This window comes from Dipodomys ordii, unplaced genomic scaffold (genome assembly GCF_000151885.1).
Source record: "Dipodomys ordii isolate 6190 unplaced genomic scaffold, Dord_2.0 Scaffold90, whole genome shotgun sequence".
NCBI lineage: Eukaryota > Metazoa > Chordata > Mammalia > Rodentia > Heteromyidae > Dipodomys > Dipodomys ordii.
The window spans coordinates 5,003,698-5,029,883 of NW_012267306.1; the positions used below are offsets into that span (position 1 = coordinate 5,003,698).

At 34.8% G+C, this 26,186-nt stretch overlaps 2 protein-coding genes across 7 annotated transcripts in view; one reads left to right on the forward strand and one right to left on the reverse strand.

The window, feature by feature from the left end:
• The window catches only part of Slc25a40 (solute carrier family 25, member 40), a 39,837-nt gene extending 23,491 nt beyond the window's left edge, over nt 1–16,346 (forward strand). For 2 of the 5 annotated variants that reach the window (XM_013026049.1, XM_013026053.1), the window contains 2 exons: nt 1,947–2,027; nt 2,360–3,442. In XM_013026049.1, the coding sequence (XP_012881503.1) occupies nt 1,947–2,027; nt 2,360–2,475 (197 nt within the window). In that variant the 3' untranslated portion in view covers nt 2,476–3,442. The other 3 variants (XR_001175426.1, XM_013026050.1, XM_013026051.1) reach the window with 3 other exon arrangements.
• The window catches only part of Rundc3b (RUN domain containing 3B), a 93,314-nt gene continuing 75,129 nt past the window's right edge, over nt 8,002–26,186 (reverse strand). Inside the window, exons 9-11 of one of the 2 annotated variants that reach the window (XM_013026047.1) lie at nt 18,021–18,167; nt 9,800–9,921; nt 8,002–8,522 (exon numbers count right to left, since the gene is read on the reverse strand). In XM_013026047.1, the coding sequence (XP_012881501.1) occupies nt 8,377–8,522; nt 9,800–9,921; nt 18,021–18,167 (415 nt within the window). In that variant the 3' untranslated portion in view covers nt 8,002–8,376. The remainder of the gene's footprint in view (nt 8,523–9,799; nt 9,922–18,020; nt 18,168–26,186) is intronic. The other variant, XM_013026048.1, reaches the window with a different exon arrangement.

Genomic DNA, 26,186 nt, shown 5'->3' on the forward strand with positions numbered 1-26,186 from the left:
GTTCAAGTCCAGGACCAGCATACTCACACAGGATACAGGTCCAAGTTCAAGCCCAGGACCAGCATACAGACACACACACACACACACACACACACGATACAGGTCCAAGTTCAAGCCCAGGACTAGCATACACACACACACACACACATGACACATACACACATACACACACGATACAACTCCAAGTTCAAGCCCAGGACCAGCATACACACATACATTCCTATTCCTCAATCTTGTTATGGTGACTCATGCCTGTATTCCTAGATACTCGAGAGACTGATATCTGAGGATCACAGTTTAAAGCCAGCCTCAGCAGGAAAGCTCATTGAAACTGTTGTCACTAATTAACCACAAAAAAAAAAAAAAAGCCATGGGGCTGGGAAGGTGGCTCAGTGGTAGAGCGCTTGCCTTGCATGCCTGAGGCCCTGGGTTCAATTCCTCAGCACCACATAAGCAAAAAGAAAAAAGCCGGAAGTGGCACTGTGGCTCAAGTGGTAGAGCACTAACCTTGAGCTGAAGAGCTGAGGGACAGTGGCCAGGCCCAGAGTTCAGGCCCCACGACCGGACCCAAAAAAAAAAGGCTAGCTGTGACTAACTGGCAGAATGTAGCTTTGAGTAAAAAGTCTAAGGGACTGAATCCTGACCCTGAGTTCAAGCCTCAGTACCAATGCCAAAAAATCAAATGAAATGAAATAAATCCTGAATCTTAGTAGTTATGAAGAATGACAAGAAGACATTTTTATGAATTGGATCACTGAGGAATTTTAGACAAATGCCCTAGAAAAGTCTGGCAGTGCCGGGCACTGGTGGTTCATGCCACCCGTGGTTTATTGGAGATAAACCACCAGAAAACCGGAAGAGTCGCTGTGGCTCAAATGGTAGAGTGCTAGTCTTGAGCTGAAGAACTGAAGGACAGCACTCAGGCCCTGAGTTCAAGCCCCACGACCGACAAAAAAAAAGAGTCTGGCAGTGTCAAGAAATGTTCAAGCTTTCAAACTCATTCCTATTTATATCCCCTTGAGAAGCTTTCATACATGTACAAAGAAAAGTTAGATACAACCTAACTGTCTCTTAGCAAGAAAATAGGTATGTCATGATAACATATGAAATGCAATGCCAGGTAGCAATTAGAATAAAGCAGAGCTACACTCACCAACATAGCTCATTTCAGCAACACACTGCAAGAGGAAATGCACAGTACAACAGTAAACATAGTTTAAGTAGATATGTTCAGAGTACAATTTTAAACAAATATATGAGAAGACAGAATGGTCACCTGTGAGGAGAAAGGGAAAACAAGATGGGGGCATGTATATGGGAGGCTTCAGTCATATCTGAAGGTTATAATGGCTATGCTTTAATATATTTGAATGGGCAAGAAATGTTTTCTTTCTATACTTTTTGGTATTGAAATATTTAGTAATAAAACATCTTTATAAAGTAAGAAGAGTCTTATTACCTTTATTTGACCTTATTATTTTACCTTATTATTACTTTATTACCTTTACTTTCTTATTATCTCTATGTATATGAAACATGAAGTAAAAGTTGCCTATATGTAGTATAAAGTTCTTGTCATCAACTTTCTTTAGAATGTTACTTTAAATATTTTGTAATTGGTTTAAAGTATATGTCCCTTTTTTGGTTGCTGTAGTTATTATGTTTTCACTTACACTATTTGTATTTATAGGTTAGCTTCTTAAATCATTCCTAATTTCTTTTTACAGTCAGAAATTTTATTTCATTTAAATTTTGATGTCTTACTCCATTGGATAAAATTATAGAAAGCTAATTTTCTATAATTGTTTTTATTATATACAGTTGAATGCGGTTCAGTGTGGTATTTGCATACATGCACACAGTGTACACTGACTTAACCCAGCCTCCGTTCATCTCTACTGGAAATTATTAAATTGAGATTTAAAACGGCATTTTTTTCTATTTAGTTTCTGTGCCTTTGAATATGTCAACTTGGGTTATAATGAAGAACATTGTTGCTAAAAATGGGCTTTCTGGATTATTTACAGGTAAAAATACTTGCTTTACTAAATTATTGAACTAGAATGATTCATTTAAAATTGGTCTTTCTAAAATTATCTTTAACATTCTCTTAGTTTTTCTCCTAAATATTTTTGCTATAAATTAATAGAAATGCTATATAGCAATAGATTAATTAGCATTACAATAAATTTCTCTGAAGTAGACATTGGGAGTTAAACAGTTTGATCTTGTTTTTGCTGTCAGTTTAAGATACAAAAGTTTATATTTCACTTCATTTCATTAGATCATTCTCAATAAAGCAAATTGGATATATTCTTAAACGTCAGGCTATATTTCCTGGTTTTCCGTTCTTTTTCAGGTCTTATTCCTCGCTTAATTAAAGTTGCTCCTGCGTGTGCCATCATGATTAGTACATATGAATTTGGAAAGGCTTTCTTCCTGAGGCAGAATCTTCGAAGGCAGCCACTGGAATGATGCATAAACCTGGAGTGTCACAGTAGCCAAAGAGGACACAGTCCTAGGTAGGGGCCTTGCCCCTGTTATCCTCTCACAATGAGTTGATTTTCCTTCCCTGTAGTTTAATTTAGTAATACTTTATAATCTACCTCTAAATCGTAAGCTTAATTTTAAAATAATTTTTCTTATTCTTAGAGTTTTTTTAGAAAGATAAAGCAGAAATCACAACCATTTAGCACTTTCTTAAAGAAAATTGTTCATTAGCATTGAAAACAATCTCTTGAGAATTTTATATAGTACATTTCAGTGTAACTTGTATGTCACCTATCTTATAACTTTTGAATGGTTTGCTGAATGATGTATAGAAGAATATACAGATCTTATGCATTAAAATCATGTATATAGATACTGCTCACATTTGCCAAATATTACCTATTAATGTCTTTAACTCAGTGCATTACCACTACTCCCCATTGTTACTGTTTAAGGCCTCACACAGATTAATTAGTATTTCTCTGAGTAAATATGTGGCTATCTTATCTTATGAACCAAAATATCTTTCGTGTGGTGCAGATCTTACCATTTTTGATAATTAAACTCCCTTATCTGCTATTTCTATAAAAAAATGAGTTTTACTGATGAGTAAATGTTCACTCAAACTTGGCTTTGCCGTTGAAATCTACATTGCTTTAAACTACTGTAAAGAAAATAGGGCACAGGAATGGCTTCTAGCTTCTAATCTTTTAAACTTGTAATCTTCCTATCATTGTTTATGGATGTCATTAGTTCATTTCTGTGGCTTTCTCTAACAAGATAGATACTGTTACAGGTCTAACTTCTTAATCTGAAAACCCACATTCTGAATTTTTTAACACAAGTGAGAAATTTCATACCTGATAATAGCATATGAAATACAAGCATGGAAAGTTTATTGCACAAAATTACCTTCAAGCTATAGGTACATGTGAAAATTAAATGCTTAAATGAACAGACATATTTGGGCTGAGTGTGGCTGAAGTGGTATATAGCACCCTCCTAGCATGTGTGAGGTTTTGAGTTCAAGCCACAGGACTGACAGAGAAAGGGAGGGGAAAGCTAACATGTCTGAGGTCTTGAATTCAATCTCTAGAGAGAGAAAATTCAAGCCAGAGAAAGCAAGAGCGAGCGAGAGAACACCTATATTGTAATGTCACACAATCAAAATTTCCCTTGATTTTACACTGTCTCATATTGATAGGACAAATCAAACAAAAAGCTATTCCTTCAAAAAATTACATATGGCCAAGTTTTAATTTACTTATAACTAAATAAAAAGAATGTGATTATTCTAAGGGATATAAACTTATAGCTAAAGTGTTTGTCTCCCATATGTGAGGCCATGAATTCAGTCCCCAGCAACACCAAAAAAAAAGAGGGAAAAAATGATATCAGGAGGACAAGAGATAATCTGTAATGGTTTTTAATTTTTTCAGGATTTATATTATTAAAAACACTTTACTGCATTCTGTGTGATTTATAAAAATGTAAAGAATTTTCCTTCCAAAAATAGTACAATTTTTTTTGGTGTTAAATTTTTGCAGTTTGTGTGGAGAAATTAATACCTATTGTATTATACTAGTAAAGCATTTATGTGCTTCACCAGAAATAATCTGTAAGGCTTATATGTGACCTTTTTTGTTTGTTTTCATCCTATGTTTATTTATCTCAGATTGTCAATGTGCGTATCCATTCATAATTTTCCTATATAATTTATTAAAATATTTTATGCCTACTTATGCCTGCTTCTATTTAGCGTTTATATAATGCTATAATGTATAAATGAAAGTTTATTTTTACTTATTACACTGCTGATTAACATTTATTTTACCTTTTTTAAGGTAGGAAAAGTAGGAATTGTAGTATGCTTTGAAAATACATATTTCAGTGAAAAGTAATTTATAAATCCCAGAAAATTTTCCATTTCAAGAGTCCAGTACTACATTTGAGGAAATTCTTATTTAAATAAACTGTTTAGTAATGTGTATAACCTCTGGGTATATACTTGAGCCAGACTCAAACTCAAACATGATCCTCCTACCTCAATTTCCTGGGTGTTGAGATTATCAGTATGTGTCACCCTGCCCAGCTCCTTGGTAATTTTCCTAATGCATATTTGGTATATTCAGAAGAAAAGACATTTTCTCTATACTTACATGGTAAAGAAGAATTACTACTTTAAAATACCTTCATTGTGTTCTAAAAGACTGTATGGATAAACTTAGTCCAAGGCTAAAAGACTGTATGGATAAACTTAGTCCAAGGAATAGTTTTCCTTGAGCAAAAAACAAGGCCCTGAGTTCAAGCACCAACACATACACACATGCACACACAAAAGAGGAAGGGGTCAGTGCTTTTAGTTCTAACCTATCAACATTTATTGAGGCATCCACACTGGAAAAGAAGTGAAAATGTCACTGATTATGTGTGACACACCACATGCTCCAAGGGCCCTGAGCACGGCACGGGTGCTTGAGGCATTGGGATAGCAAGTCCCTTATTTTGTGCACTTGCAAGATAATCTGGAAATATTCCTTCTAACCCAGGAAATGGAGTATGTGCTTTGGTAAGAAGACCTACAAGAACACTATGGACAATGTCTGGATATTTCTTCAGTTTCCAGAGACTTCTTTGAGAAGCAATTTGTCTCAAATTTCAAATTCATCCTTAATAATACAGTTAAACCTGATGGCCATATAATGTCACTGTGAGCATAAGGTAGTGTTTATTGAGCTGTTGGAGTCCAGCCAGGAAAAGGACCAGGTCTTGGGGCAAATGTCCACAACTTTAGTAGCAAAGATCTATAGCAATTTGAAAATGTCAAATAGACCTAGAGCTAACAATTTTATAACCCCAATTTAGGAAAGGAAAGTAGGAACAACCTATATTGACTATAGATAAGGGTCTTTATAAGTCAAAGCAGAGGACGAGTGCAGATAGTTGGGCAGTCCATGAGAAGTAATTGTGTCTTCTGGATTGGATGGAGATAATAGTCTAGTCCATTTAACTGTACACAGTTTATGGTAGCCTGGTAGTCAGAGGTGACAGGATTTATAGAATGTGAATAGCTTTTTGTTGTATTTTGCCTACAACTTCTTGAGTTCCCTTATAGTTTCTTCAGTGCTTTAGTCCTTGTAATCTAATAAGAACATAGCCAGGTGCCGGTGGCTCATGCTTGTAATCTTAGCTATTCAGGAGGCTGAGATCTGAGGATCACAGTTAGAGGCCAGCCTGGCAGGAAAATCTATGAGCCTCTTATCTCTTTTAAACTACCAAAAAAGCCAGAAATGGAGTTGGAATCAAGTGGTAGAGCACTATCCCTTGAGCAAAAGCTCAAGGGACAGTGCCCAGGCCAGAGTTCCCCAGGACTGGAAAAAAAAAATCAGTGTCATGAAGGAATAAGAATTTTTCAATTCCAGTACAATTGTTTGGGACCACTGTCACATATTTGGTCTTTCACTGAAGCATTATGCTATGTACTACTATTTTTAAACAAAAAGGAGTATTTGAATTGAAATAAGGATTTCTCAAATCATTTTCATATTACTATTTTGGATGTGAATTCATTTACTACATTTGTTAAAATTTCAGTGTACAATTTAAATCAATGAAAAAAATCATTATTCATGGTATAAAAATCTTTAATATACATGCAACAAGTATAGTACATCAAGGCAACAAAATACTCATGGAAATATTGACATTTGAGCATTCTATTTTGGGAGATTGGGTGTGAAAAACACTGCCACCTAAAATTAAAGATTAAGATACACATTGTCTACTCATGCAAACATCTAAAAACTACCTCTAGTGAAATGAACTGTATAGAAACCTGAATTTCACAATAGCAGATGAATTTGATGCCAAGAGCTCCAAGGAGAAGTCACGATCCTCAGCTGTGGTCTAAGTCTACAGCTAGTGGCATGTTTACGTGCACAAATGACTGTTTTCATTAGACAAATCTGAAATAGTGTACAAACTATGTGATCTTGAATTTACTTCTACATCATAAAAATGTATGGAAAAATTTAACATTTTTGTAAATTGGAAAGAATCATAAATGTCAGTTGTGAGTGGAACGTGAAGGATAAGCATTTAGACATTCTGACAGTTCCTAGGAATGCAGTGGTAGGGTTCAAGGCCAGCCTAAAGGATTCAAAGTTCTCTTTCTAATCCATTTCCTTCTCAGTTTTCCTCCTGGTTTCTCCTGTCTTCATTTTATAACTTCCTCCCATCTCTCATGCTGATTAAAAACTTCTTTGGATTTCTCACTCTCAAGTAAAATATGCAATTATTCAAATGATTAGAGGTATCACTTCTCAAGAATATTTGCACTTCTGCAAGTTGTAAAGCTTTAAGCTAAAGGAATAAATCTCTGCTGAGTATGCTCTGGCACATCTAAGATAAATGATTTTAAGGGTTTGCAGGCTTTCTTCTCCCTAAATCACAGTGTTTGGACTGTTTGACCTAAAGGCTGCTTCCTTGCTATTGATTATTTTCTATACCAAATTATCAGACTAAGCTAGAAATATTACAGAGAACCATCACACTCTGACATTTCTAACAAAAACAACAAATATAGTAGGTTCAGCTTTCTTCAAATAAAAAGTATTATAAGGAACTTCTTCCTACACATCAAAGCTATTTTGAATACAATGTTTTATTAAACAAAAATATCATATGAAGTCCCAGGTAAGTATTGTGGCCTCTTCATGTAAACAATGTATAAAATTTCTTTGGCACAACTGATCACGTTTTCCTCATATTACTTACTATAGAAAATATACTTTATATATTTTCATTTTCAATATGGTGGAATCTTTAGGGACAAATGTAGCTCTTTCAAAAACTGCAAAAAGATTTAAAATACAGATTATATTAAAAAAAACTACCTATAGAAGTGTAGGGACATTTTTTAAAACATTAACATCAGTTTTAAAATGACATGGCATAATGATAAAGGCTATAAAATGTGCATGACATGATTTATTGTTATTCACAAAGGAGAAAGAAATACCACTGTATGTCAGACATGTTTATTATTAAATATGATGGTTATTTTAGTTATCTTTGTTTAAAAGTGTCTCAGATAAGCCAAACTTGCAATATTTTCTGTCATAACAGTTTTTGGACATTTATTCTACATTTTGAAACATTTCCATCTTTTTAGGCATCATTGACCACATTCTAACATTGATGATGTCTAAAGAAGATCTCACAAAAACAAAGGTAATAAATTTATTTTTCACTAATATAAAATACGCTCCCTATAACCCTTACAAATTAAGTTAGTAACTGCCTAAAAAGCACATTCCCACAAAATTTAGAAAATGTTTTGTTGGTATCAAATGATCAGTGTAAAAGGAAAACTAAACAGTCATTGTGAAGCTGCATCTAAGAACTTCCCCCAGGAATACATGGCGTGAAAACATTAGAAGTTAGACTGTATCATGAAAAAATGAAAAAATTATTCGCTGAATAAGAGGGTGAAAGGAACTATTTAGCATAAATCCCTGGAATCAAACTTTGAACTCAGTCTGTGGCTACCAAGATACACTTAAACCAACATATAAAAATCAGTTAAATAATACCTATGTACAACTTGCAAAGAATTTTTCATTTGAAGGATCTTTGAAAGTTTTTTAAAGCCTCTTCAATTTTGAACTTCCTCTATGGCAAGTACAAGATTTTTAAAAGAAAAATAGCAGGGCCCATTGTGTTTTTGGCTCAGAAGTCTGTCTATATGAGTGGACTGAACTCTAAGCAACAGAATTTCAAACAAGTACCAGAACAATATAAAAATTCAAAGGCCTCCCAGCAGTCAAACTTATGTAAACTGAACATTTACAATATAGAAACTTTTGGTTTTTACATAAAGTTTTCTCAGGATGGAGTTAGGCCAGGACTTGTCATCTCTGCTGTAGGACTTGCTAGGTAGTCATTAGATTTTAGGCTTGTTAAAGACTTATAACTTGCCACTGATGTTAGAGACCCACAGAGACCAAGTAATGAGGGAGTGTCTTCTTTACCTGAAAATTATGATAAAATAACAATAGCCTTCAGGATGAGACGCTAGGAGAAATTTTCCACAATTTGTAAGATATTGAAAATATTAACTATGAAGACAAAGATTTGTATCCAAAGATAACTTGACCTTTCAGCATATATAGCATAAGCTTTAAAAATACTACACAAGATTGTGTTTCTATTGAAAGTTATAGATAATGGATATTTGAAATACCTTACTTTCAAGCAAGATTTAAATTTTACCTTTAAAAAATGATAAACATGTTCATTTCCAGATGGTTAGTAAAAGAAAAAAAACTATTCAACTACCAATCAGTTAACAGTGCTCATGCCAGAGAAAAACTAGGAAGTAACTACTTTGGCTAAGTAATTTCAGTTGATCCTAGTCAGATTGGACTGCCCTAACCCAAACTGAAGTATTCAAGAGACTATTCACTTACTGAGTAGTTCATTCAGTGACTTAGAACCATGAAAGATGAATGGTATAATGGCTGAGATAAAGCAAGTTCTTTTCAGGACTGACTGTCTACAAATACCAGCTATAAGTGGCAGACACAAAGCCATGAATGGCTAAGGCATTTGAAAATTAGCAGGTTTCCAAAGACAAAAGATAAGTTAGGTTTTAGTCATGCTGTTATGGAAATGTAAGCTGAGCTAGAGATATCAGACATTTCTGACTATTATATATTACTTCAAATAGTCCTCCCAAAATGTCCCATAGTCATTTGTACTTACCTGTTACTCTGTATGGTAAATGTGGGAGTCCCTCTTTTATTAGACTATAAACTCTTTGAAGTTTTTGAAGCTTCTCTTTTATTTTATTACACTATAAACTCTTTGAAGTTGTCATTCTTATTTATGGCTGAATAACAATCCATTATGTGTGTACATATATGTGTGTATATATTATATATACACACATATATGTACATATATAACATATTTACACACTCTTGAAGAATGAAGACAAAGAACTGACTTTAGCAATTTGACAGTCATTGAGCACTTGATAAAGGTCATGTTAGTAAAGTGAAGAGATATACATACCAATTGGAGTAGTAAAAACATATAAGAAATGAGGAAATGAGGGAGACAATTATACATACGTTCTGAGAAGGACACAAATATGAGAAAGAAACAAGGGAAGACCAATTTTCATTGCAAAGGCAGCTTAATTTCTAGCATGCATTATAGAAAGGTCATTGTTATTTGCTGGAAATTTCTGCAATCAAAATATAGATAATACTAAAAATAACTTTAAAATAGATTTTTGTTTTACCTTCATTGACTAAATTTAATGTGTCTTGTTTTCCATCACCTTCTTGTGAATGGCTTGGATCCAACGAAGTCTGAGAAAGGCTAACTTCTGCTGATAACTGGTCAAGACTTTGATAACTTTTCCTATAAAATAAGGATAATATTAAGTCTTACATTTCTTCTCCCCCAAATAGAGACTGATTAAAAACTAATTAAATTTCTGGTTATTTTTATCCCAAGATTTATCTTGAATTTTGCCATTATCTTAGTTTCAGTATGATCGCAATTACACTTTTGCTCCCAACCTGCTTTGGAGGTATATCTAGTTTTACTCATTAGACAATGTTAAGAGAAAAATAATTTATCAAACAAATTAAAATCCTCACATCAGTTTGTAATAATCCAGATGACTGAAATTAGGAACTTTTATTTTAGTCATTAGTAATTTTCAAAAATCTATAGCATCTACAGATTATTCCAAATGAAGAAACAAAATTGGTCTAATTTAATAATGACCAACTGTCTCAAGAACTTCAGAATTCTTCAATGTCTTATTATCACTACACCTATTACATAATAACAAAACAAAATTAGATAAATTCCTATAATTTAGAAGGTTGAAAAATGTAGTTTAAAAACCTAAACTTTCAAAGAATCAATAACCAAATTAGTAAATGGGCAAAGATGCTAAATAAAGACTTCTCAGAAGTAAACATGGTCAATAATTTATGAAGAAACGCTCAACGTTTCTGCCCATAAATTCTCAACAACCTTGACATTCCATCTCACACCAGTAATAATGTCCATCATCAAGAATATAAAAGGGAAAAGGAACCCTGTTACACTGATGGTGGTAATGTCAGGTGTTGCAAACACTGTGGAAGGCAGTTTGGATATTCCTCAGAAAGCTCAACATAAAAGTATGTTATGATCCAGCATTACTATTCTTGGGCATTTATCCAAAAGATTACAAGTCAGAATACAATTAAAAACATTTGCACAACCATAGTATTTATCATACTTAAGTTATAGCAACAGCTGTTTTGCATCCCTTTTCTGATTATGTTAATTTATAACTATATTTGATGATAATTCATGTATAAATGGAAAGCTACAGATTTACCAAAGGTAACTGTTATTAAATATGGTTTGAGTACTTATGGCCAGATACTATGTTAACGTTCTATCCAAAATGAGGAAAAAGAAAACTTTTTTTTTGGTCGGTCGTGGGGCTTGAACTCTGGGCTTGGGCACTGTCCCTGCGCTCTTCAGCTCAAGAAGAGCACTCTACCACTTGAGCCATAGCACCACTTCCGTTTTTCTAGTGGTTTATTGGTGATAAGAGTCTCGCAGACTTTCCTGCCCGGACTGGCTTTGAACCGTGATCCTCAGATCTCAGCCACCTGTGTAGCTAGGATTACAGACGTGAGCCATCGGTGCCCAGCTTAAGAAAACTTTTTTTTTATTAAAGCCAAATTAACAGTAGCCAAAATTTAAAACAAAAACACAGAAAAGGCATTTGCCATAATCTTTTTTTTAACCAAAACAGTAGTTTTTTGTCAAATCATCTTTTAAAAGTTATTCCTCATCAATCTTATTAAGATAAAACACTATAGATGTCACAGTGATAGCACAAATAACAGGTATTGGGTTTATTTCTCTAAGAAGTGAAGAACGAATGAGATGATGGACTTTTCAAATTTGGAGAGTATAAAAGCTGTTAATGATAATTGTTGAGCCGCAGACAGTTCTACTATTATAGAAAAACCTCTTGATAAACAGTGCTTCCACAAGCTACATGTTACACATTTATAAAAACAAAACCCATGCTGGGTCATGTGACTCATACCTAAAATTCAGAAATGGTTATTGGAAGGATCACGGTTCATCACCAACCTGGAAACAAAGTCTGCAAAAGCCCATATGAACCAATAGCTAGGTATGGTAGTACATGCTTGAAATTCCAGCTACAAGGGAGGCTGAGATCAAAAAGATTGAAGTTATAGGCCAGCTCAGGCAAAAAGGTCTGTGAGATAACCTCCTCACCTTGCCCCATTACAAAAGAAAAAAATTAAAGAAAAGTGGCATGTGCCTGTCATCACAGCTATGGTAGTAAACATAAAAATGAAGACTAGGATAGCCCAGGTAAAGAGCAAGAGTAGAATACCTGGCTAGCAAACGTAAGGCTTAAGTTCAAACCCAAGTAACCCCCCAAATAAAATATTTATGAAACACTTGTACAATCCCAGTTCTACATTATATATGTGTATTAAGTTATCTGATTTGCACAAGTATCCTAATAGTTGGAATTATTAACTATTTTCACTTTATAGAAGAAGAAACCAATTTCAACCTAGTAGCCTGGCTCTGATTCTATACCCTTAATTACTACCTTATCACTGTTCTAGTATAGGAGGAATGGCTAGGCTTCCTATCTTTTGAAACTTTTCTCAAAGATAGACCTAGTAAATGATTTAAAGTAATCATATCATTGGAAATTTTACCTGATTTTCATTAAAACCATAGTTCTTAGCTAGAAAAGAAAACATCATAGGAACCTAATGGGCAATTATAAATGTTACTTTTCTACAGTTTTTTCAAAAATATTAATGAAAATTCTACTTTAGTAGAATCTAACGTCATGTGGGGTGTGTGTGTGTGTGCATGAAGACTTCCTAAATGACTATACATGGCATTTATAAATGTTCACTTTGCTGGGTTTAGCCAAAGTAATGTCTCACACAGCTAGATTTACTCAGCACTCAGAGAAATTGAACAGAAAATGAGCCCTATTGTAAATGACATACTTGATTTTTAGATTTCTGTGGTGAGAATTTTGAGTTCTTACAACACACCCAACTTTTAAAAATTATTATTCACAAGTGAGGATAAGAGGGGACAATATTTTCTTATGCCCTCAAAAGAGGCTTGCTTTGCTTTTTAAGTGGATGGCTTAAGTTTGGTTTCCAACAGTGGTATTTCATCATTTGAAACTTAAATCTTTTAAATAAAAATTATACATGGAAGTGTTTACAAACAAAGCATGTGGTACATACCTGCAATCCCAGCACTTGGGAGACAGAGGCAGGAGGATGGAAAGTTTGAGACAAGTAGCTTACACTATACAGACAATTCCAGGACAGCTTGGACTGTATAATAAGATGCAGTCTCAAATGAAAAAAAAAACACTAAAAACAACAACAATAAGAAAACCAGTCAGGTGTGGCTGTATACACCTGTTATCTCAACTACTTGGAGGTAGAGAAAGGATAATGATTCAAGGCCAGCAGAGGCAAAAAATTGAATAAGACCCTAGCTAATAAACATGATGGGCACATGTTAGCATATGCCTGTTGTTCCAACAACTGAGAAGGCTGACGTAAGAGAATCATGGTCCAAGTTCAATGGATAAAAACACAAGATCCTACTTGGGAAACAAATTTTGAAAAGCACAAAAAGTACTAGGAACCTGGCTTAGGCAGTATAGAACTTGCCCACCAGTACCCAGTAGTGCCAAAAATGTATTTAAAACAACAAAACACCTATAAGGAAAAATTGTGAAATTGTATACTGTAAGACTGAGAATATGACTACAGAAGTTCCTTTTGGAATATCAGACAGGCAAATCTAAAGTGATTTTGAACCTTCTAACCTTCAGTTTGTGAAAGAGAAATATCTTTGACTTTATAGACTAAGTAATCAACTGCCAATAAGTATTAGAAATAAAATTTGGAAGACAATGATAAGAGGATTAATAAAATTGTCAACCTCTAATTAAGTAGTTATTCACAAGACATTGAATATAGCTTCCTTAAAATATAGCTTCCTTGCTTGAAGATGACTACTAACCAACCATCTGGGAGAAAAATATGGATTCAGTTGCTTTCAGTAGGGCAAGGAATGACTGACTTGTACATTCTTACCTGATTTCCAATGAGACCCCATCTGACATTTTGTTATGTAATAAGCTATCCATATAAGAAAGTGCCTATCTATCTATCTATCGATCGATCGATCGATCGATCTATTTATTTATCTATCACCAGTCTGGTGCTGGGTTCTGAATTCAGAGCCTGAGCACTATCCCTGATCTTTTTTGCTCAAGGCTGGGTACTCTATACTTAAGCCACAACTTCCCTACAGATGTTAGCTTCCTGGGTAGCTAGGATGACAAGCATGAGCCACTCAATGGCTGTTTTTTAAAAAAAATTATTATCTTTTATGTGTTGTACCTAGTGATTTTTTGTCGGTTGTGGGACCTGAACTCTGGGCCTGGGTGCTGTCCCTCAACTCTTCAACTAAAGGCTCTACCACTTGAGCCACATCACCACTTCCAGTTTTCTGGTGGTTTATTGGAGATAAGAGTCTCATGGACATTTCTTTTCTTGCCCAGGTTGGCTATGACTCATGAGCCTCAGATCTCAGCCTCCTGAGTAGCTAGGATTACAGGCATGAGCCACTGGAGCCCGGCTCCTAGTGATATTTTTAAAAGGCCAAGAGTATGTCCTAGCTTAGACTCAATAACACCCCACCCACTTACATTTAAATGTAACCCACCAGACTTATTAATCCAATAAACAGTTATTGATGGTTGTTAAATAAAAAATTTAAATTTCAGTACTTTAACTCATTCAAAATAAGAACCCAAAAAACTAAGAATTACACATTCTGACTGCACAAAAATTTGTTAATATAGGTTATTACATTGTTACAGATCAATCAAACTTTTAGGAATTATGTCATATGTTATGGGTATTTAGCATATAATAAAATCTACATTCAATAGCAAACTATTTGCTCCATTCATACCCAAAAGGGCCAGTTCAAAGAAATTAAGCAATTGGCCTGAGCTCATTTCTTATTTTCCCATAATCTTCCTTTTTCCCTTCATTTGTTTTAAGATAGGGTCTCACTATATAGCCACAGGCCTATCACTCACTATTCAGCCACCAACTTCAATCCTCTTTGCCTTACTTACCTTCTTGGATGCTGAGGAATAAAAGCATCTGCCGCACAGATGGTTTTAATATCATGCACTTTGTATCAATTATTTAAAAAAAATGTGAACTGGATACCTGTGACTCATGCCTGTAATCTTAGCTACTCAGGAAGCTGAAATCTGAGGATCATGGTTCAAAGCCATCCCAGACAGGAAATTCCATAAGATTCTTATCTCCAATTAACCACCAGAAAAACCAGAAGTGTCACTGTGGCTCAAAGTGGTAGAGCACTAGCCTTGAGCTAAATTGCTCAGGGACATTGCCTAGGCCCTTAATTCAAGCCCCACTACAGATCAAAAATAAAAAAATAAAAATTAGAAAATAATAATAATGTGGACAATCTATGCCATGCATTTTCCCCAAACATTTGCTGAGGTCAGGTGGAAAATAAAAACAAATATATATGTATGTATGTATATGTATATATACATACATACATATATATTATCTGCAGAAAAGTATATGCATGTACATAGAGGCAGAGTTATACTATTTTAAGATTCCTTTCTTCCTAAAAATGATTAACAAAATAAAAATTTGCTAAAGCATAATACCTATATTCTCTATTTTGAAATTTATTTTTATTTTGTTGCTGGTATCAAGTTTGAACTCAGGGTCTTATGATTCCTTGGCTGGTGCTTTACCACTTAAGCCATATCTCAGTCTAGCTTACTACCATCTTTTAAGTGTAGGTCATTCATCTTTGAACTTTTACCAGCTAGCTATATGCTTTACATTCAAGGATATCAGTTTAGAAACAGGACCACCTAAAAGCAATACCAACATCTAAGGTCAAGTCAGAATAGAAGATGATTACGGAAAGAAAGGGATGGTCCCTTCCTAAAGGAATAACTGAGTGATGAAAGATAAAATCAGGGCTGGGTACAATGGTTCACACCTATAACATTAGTCACCAGGAGGTATAGAAACTAGAAATAAATATTCCCTATAGGACTCTTTATTGACTCTTTAAATTAGGGAGGTAAATTTATAGACACTTAAGAGTATACCTCTGCTAGCTAAAATACTTCACCTACTCTTTAACATGACACTGTGGATACTGCAATTAAAAAGACACAATCTTTTAATTTTCCAATAATTAATATTGTCACAATTTTTGGTTAAAAAGCAGGAGCATAACATGTAAAATAGTATACCAAATATCTCTGTAAATTAAAATTTTCAATCATACATAGAAACAAAAGAATATTATCCTAACAGGGGGTAATGGTATAAACAGCATATGATACATATTAGTTACACCTAATTTTCATAAGGATATGTGAAGGAAATAGATCTACCTGTATGAAATATCCAAAGTCAACATCTTAAATCATAGTGAGAAGAATGAATTAGAGTATAAGGCATCTACTGATTTATCCCACTAACAATCTGTTTACCACTATGTTTCTCTAATAATCAGTGAAACAAGAAAAAGCACAAAATTCTCTAAAAATTTTTTTTAACAACACAAAGTCAAACTTATTTTAAATTCTACCTTTGATAATCAGCAGCAGCAAAAAGACACAGAATAAAGAAAGTGAGAAGGTGGGAAGCTGAGCACTGGTGATTCACACCTACAATTCTATCTACTCAAGGGATTATGGTTCAAAGCCAGAATATGCAGACAAGTCGGACAGACTCCATCTCCAGAATAACCAGCAAAAAAACGGGGATCAAGTTGTAAAGTGCCAGCTAAGCAAGCATGAGACTGAGTTCAAACTCCAGTACTAGAAAGAAAAAAAAGGCAGGTAGAAGGTAAGTCTGCCAAAACTTTTCTTGTTGAAGTAACTGAGTTTAGGAGTCATTAAAATAAGTATCCATGCTCAACAGACAAAAATGAATAGTAACTCATTGCCTAAGAAACATAGTGACATTTAAAAACAATGAAAAAGAAGAGAGAAACAAAAACAGGGAAAGGAAAGGAAAAGAAAAGAAAGGGAACAAAGGGAGGAAAGGATATCAGGGAAAATACAAAATTAACTGGACAGAAAAATACAGTGAAAACAAATTAATAAAATGTAAAAGTAGCTAAAATCCAAAAACGTAATGCAATTTGTGATGTTCAAAATGAAGGTTAAGATTTTGTAAATCAGGGAGGTTTGGGTGGGGGTGCGGGGAGAGGATGGGAAGGGGAAACAAAGGAGGAGGCTACAATGCTTGATATGAAATGTACTCATTATCTTGCCCATGTAATTGTAAACCCTCTGTACAGTATTTTCACAATAAACAAATAAAATTTAAAAAAAGATTTTGTAAATCACTCAATATCAAGAGATTATAACTAGGGCTGGGAAGGTGGCTCAGTGGTAGAGTGCTTGCCTTGCATGCCTGAGGCCCTGGGTTCGATTCCTCAGCACCACGTAAACAAAAAGAAAAAAGCCAGAAGTGGCACTGTGGCTCAATTAGTAGAGCGCTAGACTTGAGCTGAAGAGCTGAGGGACAGTGCCCAGGCCCAGAGTTCAGGCCTCACGACCGGACCCCCCAGAAAAAAAAAAGAGATTATTACTAAGGAAAATACTACAGATAATTAGGATAAAGAAATAGGAAAAGGGTCTTAGACTATAGGTGGAATGATTAAATGTTCTCTATCTTTTAAAATTAGGAATTTTTGAAAGTAAGTACTCTTTCAGATCCACCAAGAAAAATATATGTCTATATATATGAAGAGTGAGATATAGACAGGTATATCTATATATATTTATTGATCTACATATAGATATCTATGTAACTATGTATGTATAGATGTATCTATCTGTATACATATAAAGATCTCTATTATATATATATGCATATATATACATATATATACATATATATATATATCTTTGTTTCCTCTCAGGACATGGTATTTTACATTTTGTAACAAGAAGGGAAATTAATTCTGGGCAAATAAAATACCAAAACTAAGATTAAAAAATAGTTGGCTCATTAAACACAAGCTCATAGGTATACTTGATATAAAGTGACTGGCTGAATATTTAACTAATGGAGAAGACAGCTGTACAATAATATTTCAGAAAATTTTCTCAGATATTTTACTTCCCCAGGATGCCTTGGTTTCAAAGTGTTCGTAATTAACTTTTAAAAAAAAATTTTTATCAAAATAGTCCCAAAACCTAACTTCTCTCTAAGATAATAAAAAATTACTAAGAATAACTAATACACCAAAGTGGAGAGCCAAATGTTTTGGTACAACTAACTAAATTTGTAATTAGGGTGGAAAAAAAGTATTACACTTACTCATACCACTGTTTATTGTGTTTTCGGTAAAGCAACGTATCCAAGGCAACAGCATTGACATCCAGAGCTCCTGGGGAAGGCCACTGGTTGGTGAGGTGGGCAGTTAACTCTTGTCTTGATCTTAAATCATTATTCTTTAGCACAGTCCTGTGAATATTAAGATGGTGAGTGCTTTTATCTTCACTCTTCTACAATGGCAGGGGAACCTAATGGTATGATAATAGTCTGTCATCAGAACTACAGCAAGACTGGTTGGGACTATGACAATATGTAGAAGGCACTTTTCATTCTTTCTGTGCTAGCTATAACCAGTCAGTACTAATGAAGATACTTCTTTCCTTTCCACAGATATTATTACAAAAGTACTAAAAGATCCAGCAGCAATTTACATTGTAACTAACAATACTGATATCTTAAAGAAACAGGCTATTGGAGGCTAGCTTCAATATAGAAGAAAGATTCTATGTGAAAGATTTTTCTGGTTTTAAAACTCAGAAACAGGACTGGGAATGTGGCTTAGTGGTAGAGTGTTTGCCTCACATGCATGAAGCCCTGGGTTAGATACCACAGTACCACATAAACAGAAAAAGCCAGAAGTGGCGCTGTAACTCAAATGGTAGAGTGCTAGCCTTGAGCAAAAAGAAGCTTAGGGACAGTGCCCAGGTCCTGAGTTCAAGCTCCAGGATTGGCAAAACAAAATAAAACAAACTCAGAAACAATGTGTAAAAGCAATAAAATAAACAAAAGACAAACAAATGTTCTTTTTTAAAGAAAGACCATGAGGGAAAAAGCTGTAAGATTCTTACAATTATTTTTTGACGGAAATGACTATAAATAAATCTTCATGAAAATTACTGAATCAATGACAACTGCACTAAACAATTTATCAACTTGAAATATTTCAGCTATGGAATGAAGTCATTATAACAACTCATGGTTTTCTTTAATTTTCATTAAACTCCTCTATATGAATAACAACTTGTAAAAGAATTAAATTTGTGTCAAATTTTCACTAATTTGAATCAACTGATCATTGTTATGAGACTATTAACACTGAATTGATTAAATTTCAAAGCGAAGGTCTTTTTCTACCTCTAAATGGCCTTTAACATTGTCTAGGCAACATGCATCCTCAATAGAACTCCATGGCCTTCCTATATCAAGCCACAAGCAGGGCAATGTAGGGTGCCTATCACCAACATTCACAGACAGCAGTCCTGTTGTGGATGGTAAAAGACAGGACTGAGGTGCTAGCAACAGAATTCTATGCTAAAAAGAACCAACCAATTTATCCCCTCTAACTACAAAGAATTCTACTAATATTTACATTTACATGTCTCTAACAGACTACAGAAGAATATTACTGATTTCACATGGTAACTGTGGGTGTCAAAAAAACGTGTTCCATAATGTCCACAAAGAAACACTATCTGATGAAAGTACTTGGTTTTGTCTCAGACTAAATACTAAAAGGCAGGCAAAAGTCAGTGAGAATATATTCTAAGAGACTATTCTTTTTGCCTGGCACCAATGTCTCATGCTATCATCCTACTTACTCCTATTCTGCAGGTGGAAATGAGTAAGTCTGAGTCAAGCTCAGATAAAAAGTTCACGGGACCCCATCTCAACCAATAGCAAGTTTCATTGTATATTCTTTGTAGCTTTTCAGGTGGAAAATATCACATTGTTTTAAAAGAGAAACAAATTCAGTTATTTACCATTTCTGTTTAAAATAGCATTCCACAATCAAATTATGTATTAAACAACTTGCTAAAATTCAATTTGTGACAATTTATAACTTACATGACTATGACACATCAGAGAGAATATATTTATCCTTCTGTTTTAATAATGTACAGGATAAGTAGGAATGCACATTTTCTTAATAGAAAGTGTCAATGATACTTTTGCTTCTATTACTACTATAAACCTTATTCTACTTCTTTTAATCAGAGGAGGCTCTGCACTCATGTTTCTTTGTACTCTTCTCTTTATCTAGAATCCTGTACCTCTTTTCTTCTTTTGTGTCACATAGGGAACACCTAACTAATCCTCTTTCGATGTCAGCTTCATAGTGATGTTTTCTGTGGACCATTATTCTTGTACTACCCATAAAGTGTATCTGCTTCTGTTGCTGTATGTATGTACACATACATCCAAACAGTTAAATATCCATTTTTTTGCTAGACTTTGATATCTTTGAGATTTTCTTATTTGCCTTTAAAAATCCAGAAAATCAGCTAATATTACTGCCATCTGTAACAAAAATCTATATGAAACTGGAAACTACGTGGATTCCAAGAATGGCAATAAGCAGTCTCATTCTCATTGACACTGTCCACATATTCTACTTCCAAGGTACACAACACTTGCTTTCCGTTTGGGTGATGAGAAGCCATCATGCAGTTTCCTATTTGTACTGCTATGTTTTTTCTTATTGTTTATTTTTATTTTTGAACTCAGGGCCTGAGCACGGTTTCTGAGCTTTTGTGTTCAAGGCTAGTATTCTAACTTTTGACCCACAGCTCCACATTTGGCTTTTTGGTGGTTAATTGGAGTTTTACAGACTTCCCTACCAGGGCTGGCTTTGAAGTATGGATCCTGGTTTTCAACCATGATCTTGAGACTTCAGCCTCTGAATAGCTAGGATTACAAGCATAAGCCACCCATGCCCCATGCATATTTATTTGCCTGCCAAATTCACCCTTCCCACAGTCTTATCAATTGTCTACATCACTTTAAGGAATTTGCACAAGCATAATCACTTCTTTAAAAAATAAAAGAAAGAAAAACAAAGACGTTTCATTTTATTGGTAACCATTAGAAAGAATTAGAACATTATTATCATTTTCTGAAAATTAATAATATTCTTTTGTTTTTTCATCTTTATTGTAAACAGGGGGTTACAGTTGCATGATTAAGGTAATGAGAACATTTCTTTTAAAACACTATTACCACCTCCCTCATTTTCTCCTGCTTTAACCACTCCCCACTCGCCTCCATCTCCCCAAATTGTAAAGTTCATTTCCAACATAGTGTCTAGTGAGTATAATTGTTGCATTAGTCTATCCTTTGTCCTGCTGTTTCTGATTCTCTTTCCCTTCCATGGATCAGATAAACTTATATACAAGACAAAGGGTAGAGAAAACTAAAACAGAGGGGGAAAAGGATATAACTGCATACAGGACAAAATAAGAACCTCTTGTTTCCAATTCTTGGAGTTCATGTTGATATGCTTCACTAGATATGGTCCTATGCACTTAGCAATTGGGCTGTTGAGATCCTCTGTTAAGATTATAGACATATTCTAGTTATTATCAATGAGGGAAACCATACAACCTATTTTTCACTTAGTATAATTTTTCCAGGTCTCTCCGTTTCCTTACAAATGGGGCAATGTCATTCTTTCTGATGGAAGCATAAAACTCCCTTGTGTACATATATCACATCTTCTTGATCCATTCATCTACTGAGGGAGATTTGGGTTGGTTCCATATTTTACCTATGGTGAATAATGCTGTGATAAACATAGTTGTGCTGGTAGCTTCAGTATGGCCTTGTTTGTGGTCATTTGGTTAAATGCCCAGAAGTGGGATTGCTGGGTCATAGAGGAGCTCTATGTTTAGTCTCTTGAGAACCTCCATATTGCTTTCCAGAATTGTCTGAACAAGTTTGTACTAATACCACAGTGTAGTAGTGCTCCTTTTTGGCTATATCCCCACCAGCATCTGTTATTAGATGAAATCAATAATATTCTTACAGAATATTATTCCCAATAGCCCTAAGTGATGATGGGAAGTTCTTTTCACATAATTCTATCTCTAAATGTGGAAGAAGTAACAATCACTTTCATAAACCTAGTCAATCAATTATTGTAGGTAATATGACTCTGAAAGGCTAATGATGTGAATTTTCACAAAGGTGAAATCAGGTTGTCACCATCTGAATCCACTGTTCACTCATAGAATCGTTTACAAGTGAGACAACTAGAGTATTTTTTAAACACAACTTACCTGGGTCCCACCTATCACCAATTAAAGCACAATCTGTGGAGGTAAGGCTCGGTCTGGTGGGCATCCTCATTAGAAAAAAAATAATAATTTCTCTGGTTGTACACTAAGGTACAACCAGAATTGAGAATCACTAATTTAGAGTTAAGAGGATCTACTTACCAGAACAGCAGTTCTCAAACTTTAATGAGTCACTTGATCCCCCAGGGATCTTGTTAAAACTCCAGATTCTGATCCTACATGCCTACTGGGGCTTGATGTTAATAAAGCTAGGTGACTTAGAATAGAAAGTTTATAGATCAGGGCTTACATATGTAATCACATGAGAAAGCAGACACAATTTATTATAATATTGTACTTATTTAACCACGTATATCCAAAATATTATTTTACAAATACTCAATATAAAAAGTTACTAGTGGGATATCTTACTTTATTCTGTACATTCTGTTTTGTATTTTACACAGCACACCTCAAGTTAGGCAACAATTTAGACATTTTAAGTGCTGCATAGCCACTAGTGGTGAATATAGTAGACAACATAGTAGAGATGAACAAGTCAGTTTACAATGGAAGATTGGAAAATTTCAGAATGCTGAATATCTATAGAAAAAGTCTAAACAGACAATCACAGGCAAAATAAAACTGGGAAAAATTTTTCTGAATTAAGAGGCTCAGAAGATATAACTACATATGATTTTCAGTCCTGATTCAAAGAAAACCAACTGATATTTTTGAGACTATGGAGAAATTTGGTTTTGAGTGAGCTTTGATAATGAAATAAAATGTTTCTACTTTCATCAGATATGCTTATGCGATAAAACACCTTCTTAGAGGTATGAACATGCTTACATACTTATATAGGTACACTAACATATGTAAGAATAAAAGACTAATTTCAAAAACGATTATGGAAAGTAAGGAGATAAAGCAAATGTGATGAATTTTTGGTAACTACTCAGTCTAGGTAATGGGCAATTGAATTTGTTGTGCACTTATTTATATAAACACCTAAAATTGTCTTTAAAAATTAAAATAGAGTAACTTAGGATCTAAATTCTAATACTAATTTTTAAAAATGGAGGGCAGCACGAAGGTCTGAAGTCAGTGCTTCATCCTAGCTTGGTTTCCTTGCTCAGCAGGCACTCTTCCACTGGGGCCATTCGCCCAGCCCTTTTTTACTTTACCTCTCACGTAGGGTTCTAATTTTTGCTGGAGTCTAGACTCAGCCTGTGATCCTCCTATCTATGATCCCCCAGGTAGCTTCAATCACAGTGTTGTACCATCATGCTCAGCTTATTTATCTAGCTAATACATTTCCAAGCCTGTCATTTAGCTGTAATAACTGACCTTGGATCAAAAACTTGAGCTGGATCTCAACCTCCCAAGTAGATGAGATTACAGGTGTGAGTTATTACATGTAAGCCCCTAACTTTAGTTTTTAAAAAATTATTATAGTGAAATACACATAACATACACCATCTTGATAATTTTTCGTGTGTCTGTGTCAGTTCTGAGGCTTGAACTCAGGTCCTGAATACCATCCCTAGCTTTTGTGCTCAAGACTAGAGAAATACCACTTGAGCCACAGTGCCACTTCTGGCTTTTTGGTGGTTAACTGGAAATGCAAGTCTCACAGACTTCTGTGCCAAGCCTGGCTTCAGATTGTCATTTCAGTCTTCAGATTGCAGCCTCCTGAATAGTTAAAATTATAAGCATGAGCCACTTGTGCCCAGATATCTTAACTTTTAACAGTCCAGTGGTATTAAATATACTTAAATGATATGAAACCATTACCATTAGTTCTCTTCATCTTGTAAAACTGAAACTATACAAATTGAGCAGCAGTGCCTATTATACCCTCCTCCCTTAGCCTCTGGAAACCACTATTCTGCTTTCTGTCTCTCTGATTTTTATTACTTTAGGTGCCTCATCTAATTGGAATTATCTACTCTTTGTGACTGACTGATTTCACTTAGCATCATTAATGCCCTCAAATTTCATTTATGCTGTAGCATACTGCAGAACTCCATTTTAAAGCTAAATAATATTTCATTGTATGGATATACTATACTTTATCTATCATACAGAGAAGCTACTTCATGGTATTAAATATTATTAAAAGTTTAATTAGGATCTAATATATCTTGGTACTTTTTTTTGCTTCCTCAGCAGGCACTTTTTTATTATTTATTTATTTTATTGTGAAAATACTGTACAGAGGAGTTACAATTACATGGGCAAGATAATGAGTACATTTCTTATCAAGCATTGTTGCCTCCTCCTCAGTTTTCCCTTCCCATCCCTTCCCAGCCTCCCCCCGCCCCCCCACCCTCCCCTCACGAAAGTTGTAAAGTTCATTTTCGACATGACAACTTGTATTTCTCATTGTTGCAACAGGTCCACATGTATCCCTATTTAAATGACTTGTTTTTCCTCTTCCCCTCCACAAATTTTACCGACATCAAATACAGTGAAAGCAGGGGTTATAATGTGGGGGAGGGACATATAAAGCAACAAAGAAATAATCTTATAAATGCGTTAGAAACAAATGCATGAAAGATAAAAAACATTTAAATCATATCTTAGGGTTCATTTTCCTAACATCACCTTATCTGACCTTTTCTGCTCATACATATACTAGATATTGCAAATAAAGGAAACCATGGGACCTATGTTTCTTTGGGCTTGGCTTACTTCACTTAATTTTTTCCAAGTCTTTCCATTTCCTAACAAATGGGGCAATGTCATTCTTTCTGATGGAGGCATAGAATTCCATTGTGTATATATACCACATTTTCTTGATCCATTCATCTACTGAGGGGCATCTGGGTTTGGTTCCATATCTTAGCTATAGTAAATAATGCTGCAATAAACATAGTTGTACTGGTAGCTTTAGTGTGGTCTTGTTTGTAAACATTTGGGTAAATGCCCAAAAGGGGGATTGCTGGGTCATAGGGGAGCTCTATGTGGAGTCTTTTGAGGAACCTCCATACTGCTTTCCAAAGTGGTTGAACAAGTTTACACTCCCACCAACAATGAAGTAAGGTTCCCTTCTGTCCACATCCCCTCCAGCATCTGTTGTTATTAGAGTTCTTGATTATAGCCATTCTAACTGGGGTGAGGTGGTATCTCATATTGTTTTGATTTGCATTTCGCTTATGGCTAGGGAGGTTGAGCATTTCTTCATGTGTCTATTGGCCATCCTTCTTTCTTCTTCAGAGAAGTTTCTCTTTACGTCTTTAGCCCACTTATTCATTGGGCAGTTGTTTCTTTGAGGATTTGTTGTTGGGGGATTTGATTTTTTGAGTTCCAAGTATATTTTAGATATGAGACCCTTGTCCGTTGTATGGCTAGTGAAGATCTTCTCCCAACCCGTAGGCTTTCTATTGATCTTGCTAGCTATGTCCTTTGCCATACAGAAGCTCTGCAACTTCATGCAATCCCATTTGTCCAACATTTCTTTGATTTGTTGTGTTTCTGGGTCTCTATTAAGAAAATTTCAGCCTGAGCCAAGGAGACCTAGGGTTTCTCCTATTCCATCCTGTAATGTTTTCAGAGTGTCTGCTTTGACTGCAAGGTCTTTGATCCATTTGGAGTTGATTCTGGTGCAGGGTGATATATAAGGATCTAGCTTTAGTTTTCTACAAGTAGTTAACCAATTTTGTCAGCACCATTTATTGAAGAGGCTGTCTTTCTTCCATTGTTTTTTTTAGCTCCCTTATCGAAGATTAGATGGCTATAGGTCTGTAGGTTCATTTCTGGGTTTTCAATTCTATTCCATTGGTCCTGAGGTCTGTTCTTGTGCCAGTACCAAGCTGTTTTGATTACTATGGCTTTATAGTAGAGTTTGAAATTTGGTATTGATATTCCTCCAGCAGTGTTCTTTCGGTTGAGGAGCATTTCTTGGTAATTTTTCTATATGCCTTTGAGAATGTATTTACTGGATAAAATATTCTGTATATCTTTTAGATCTAATTGGTTTATCATGCTGTTCAAGTGCTCTACTTCCTTATTTTCATCTGGTTATTCAATCCATTGCTGAGAGGGTACTGAAGTCTGCAGCTATTATTTTAGAGATGTCTATTTCTCCCTTCACTTGTTTGTTGTTGCTTCATAGTTTTGTTTTTTCTTTGTCAGTCATGGGGCTTGACCT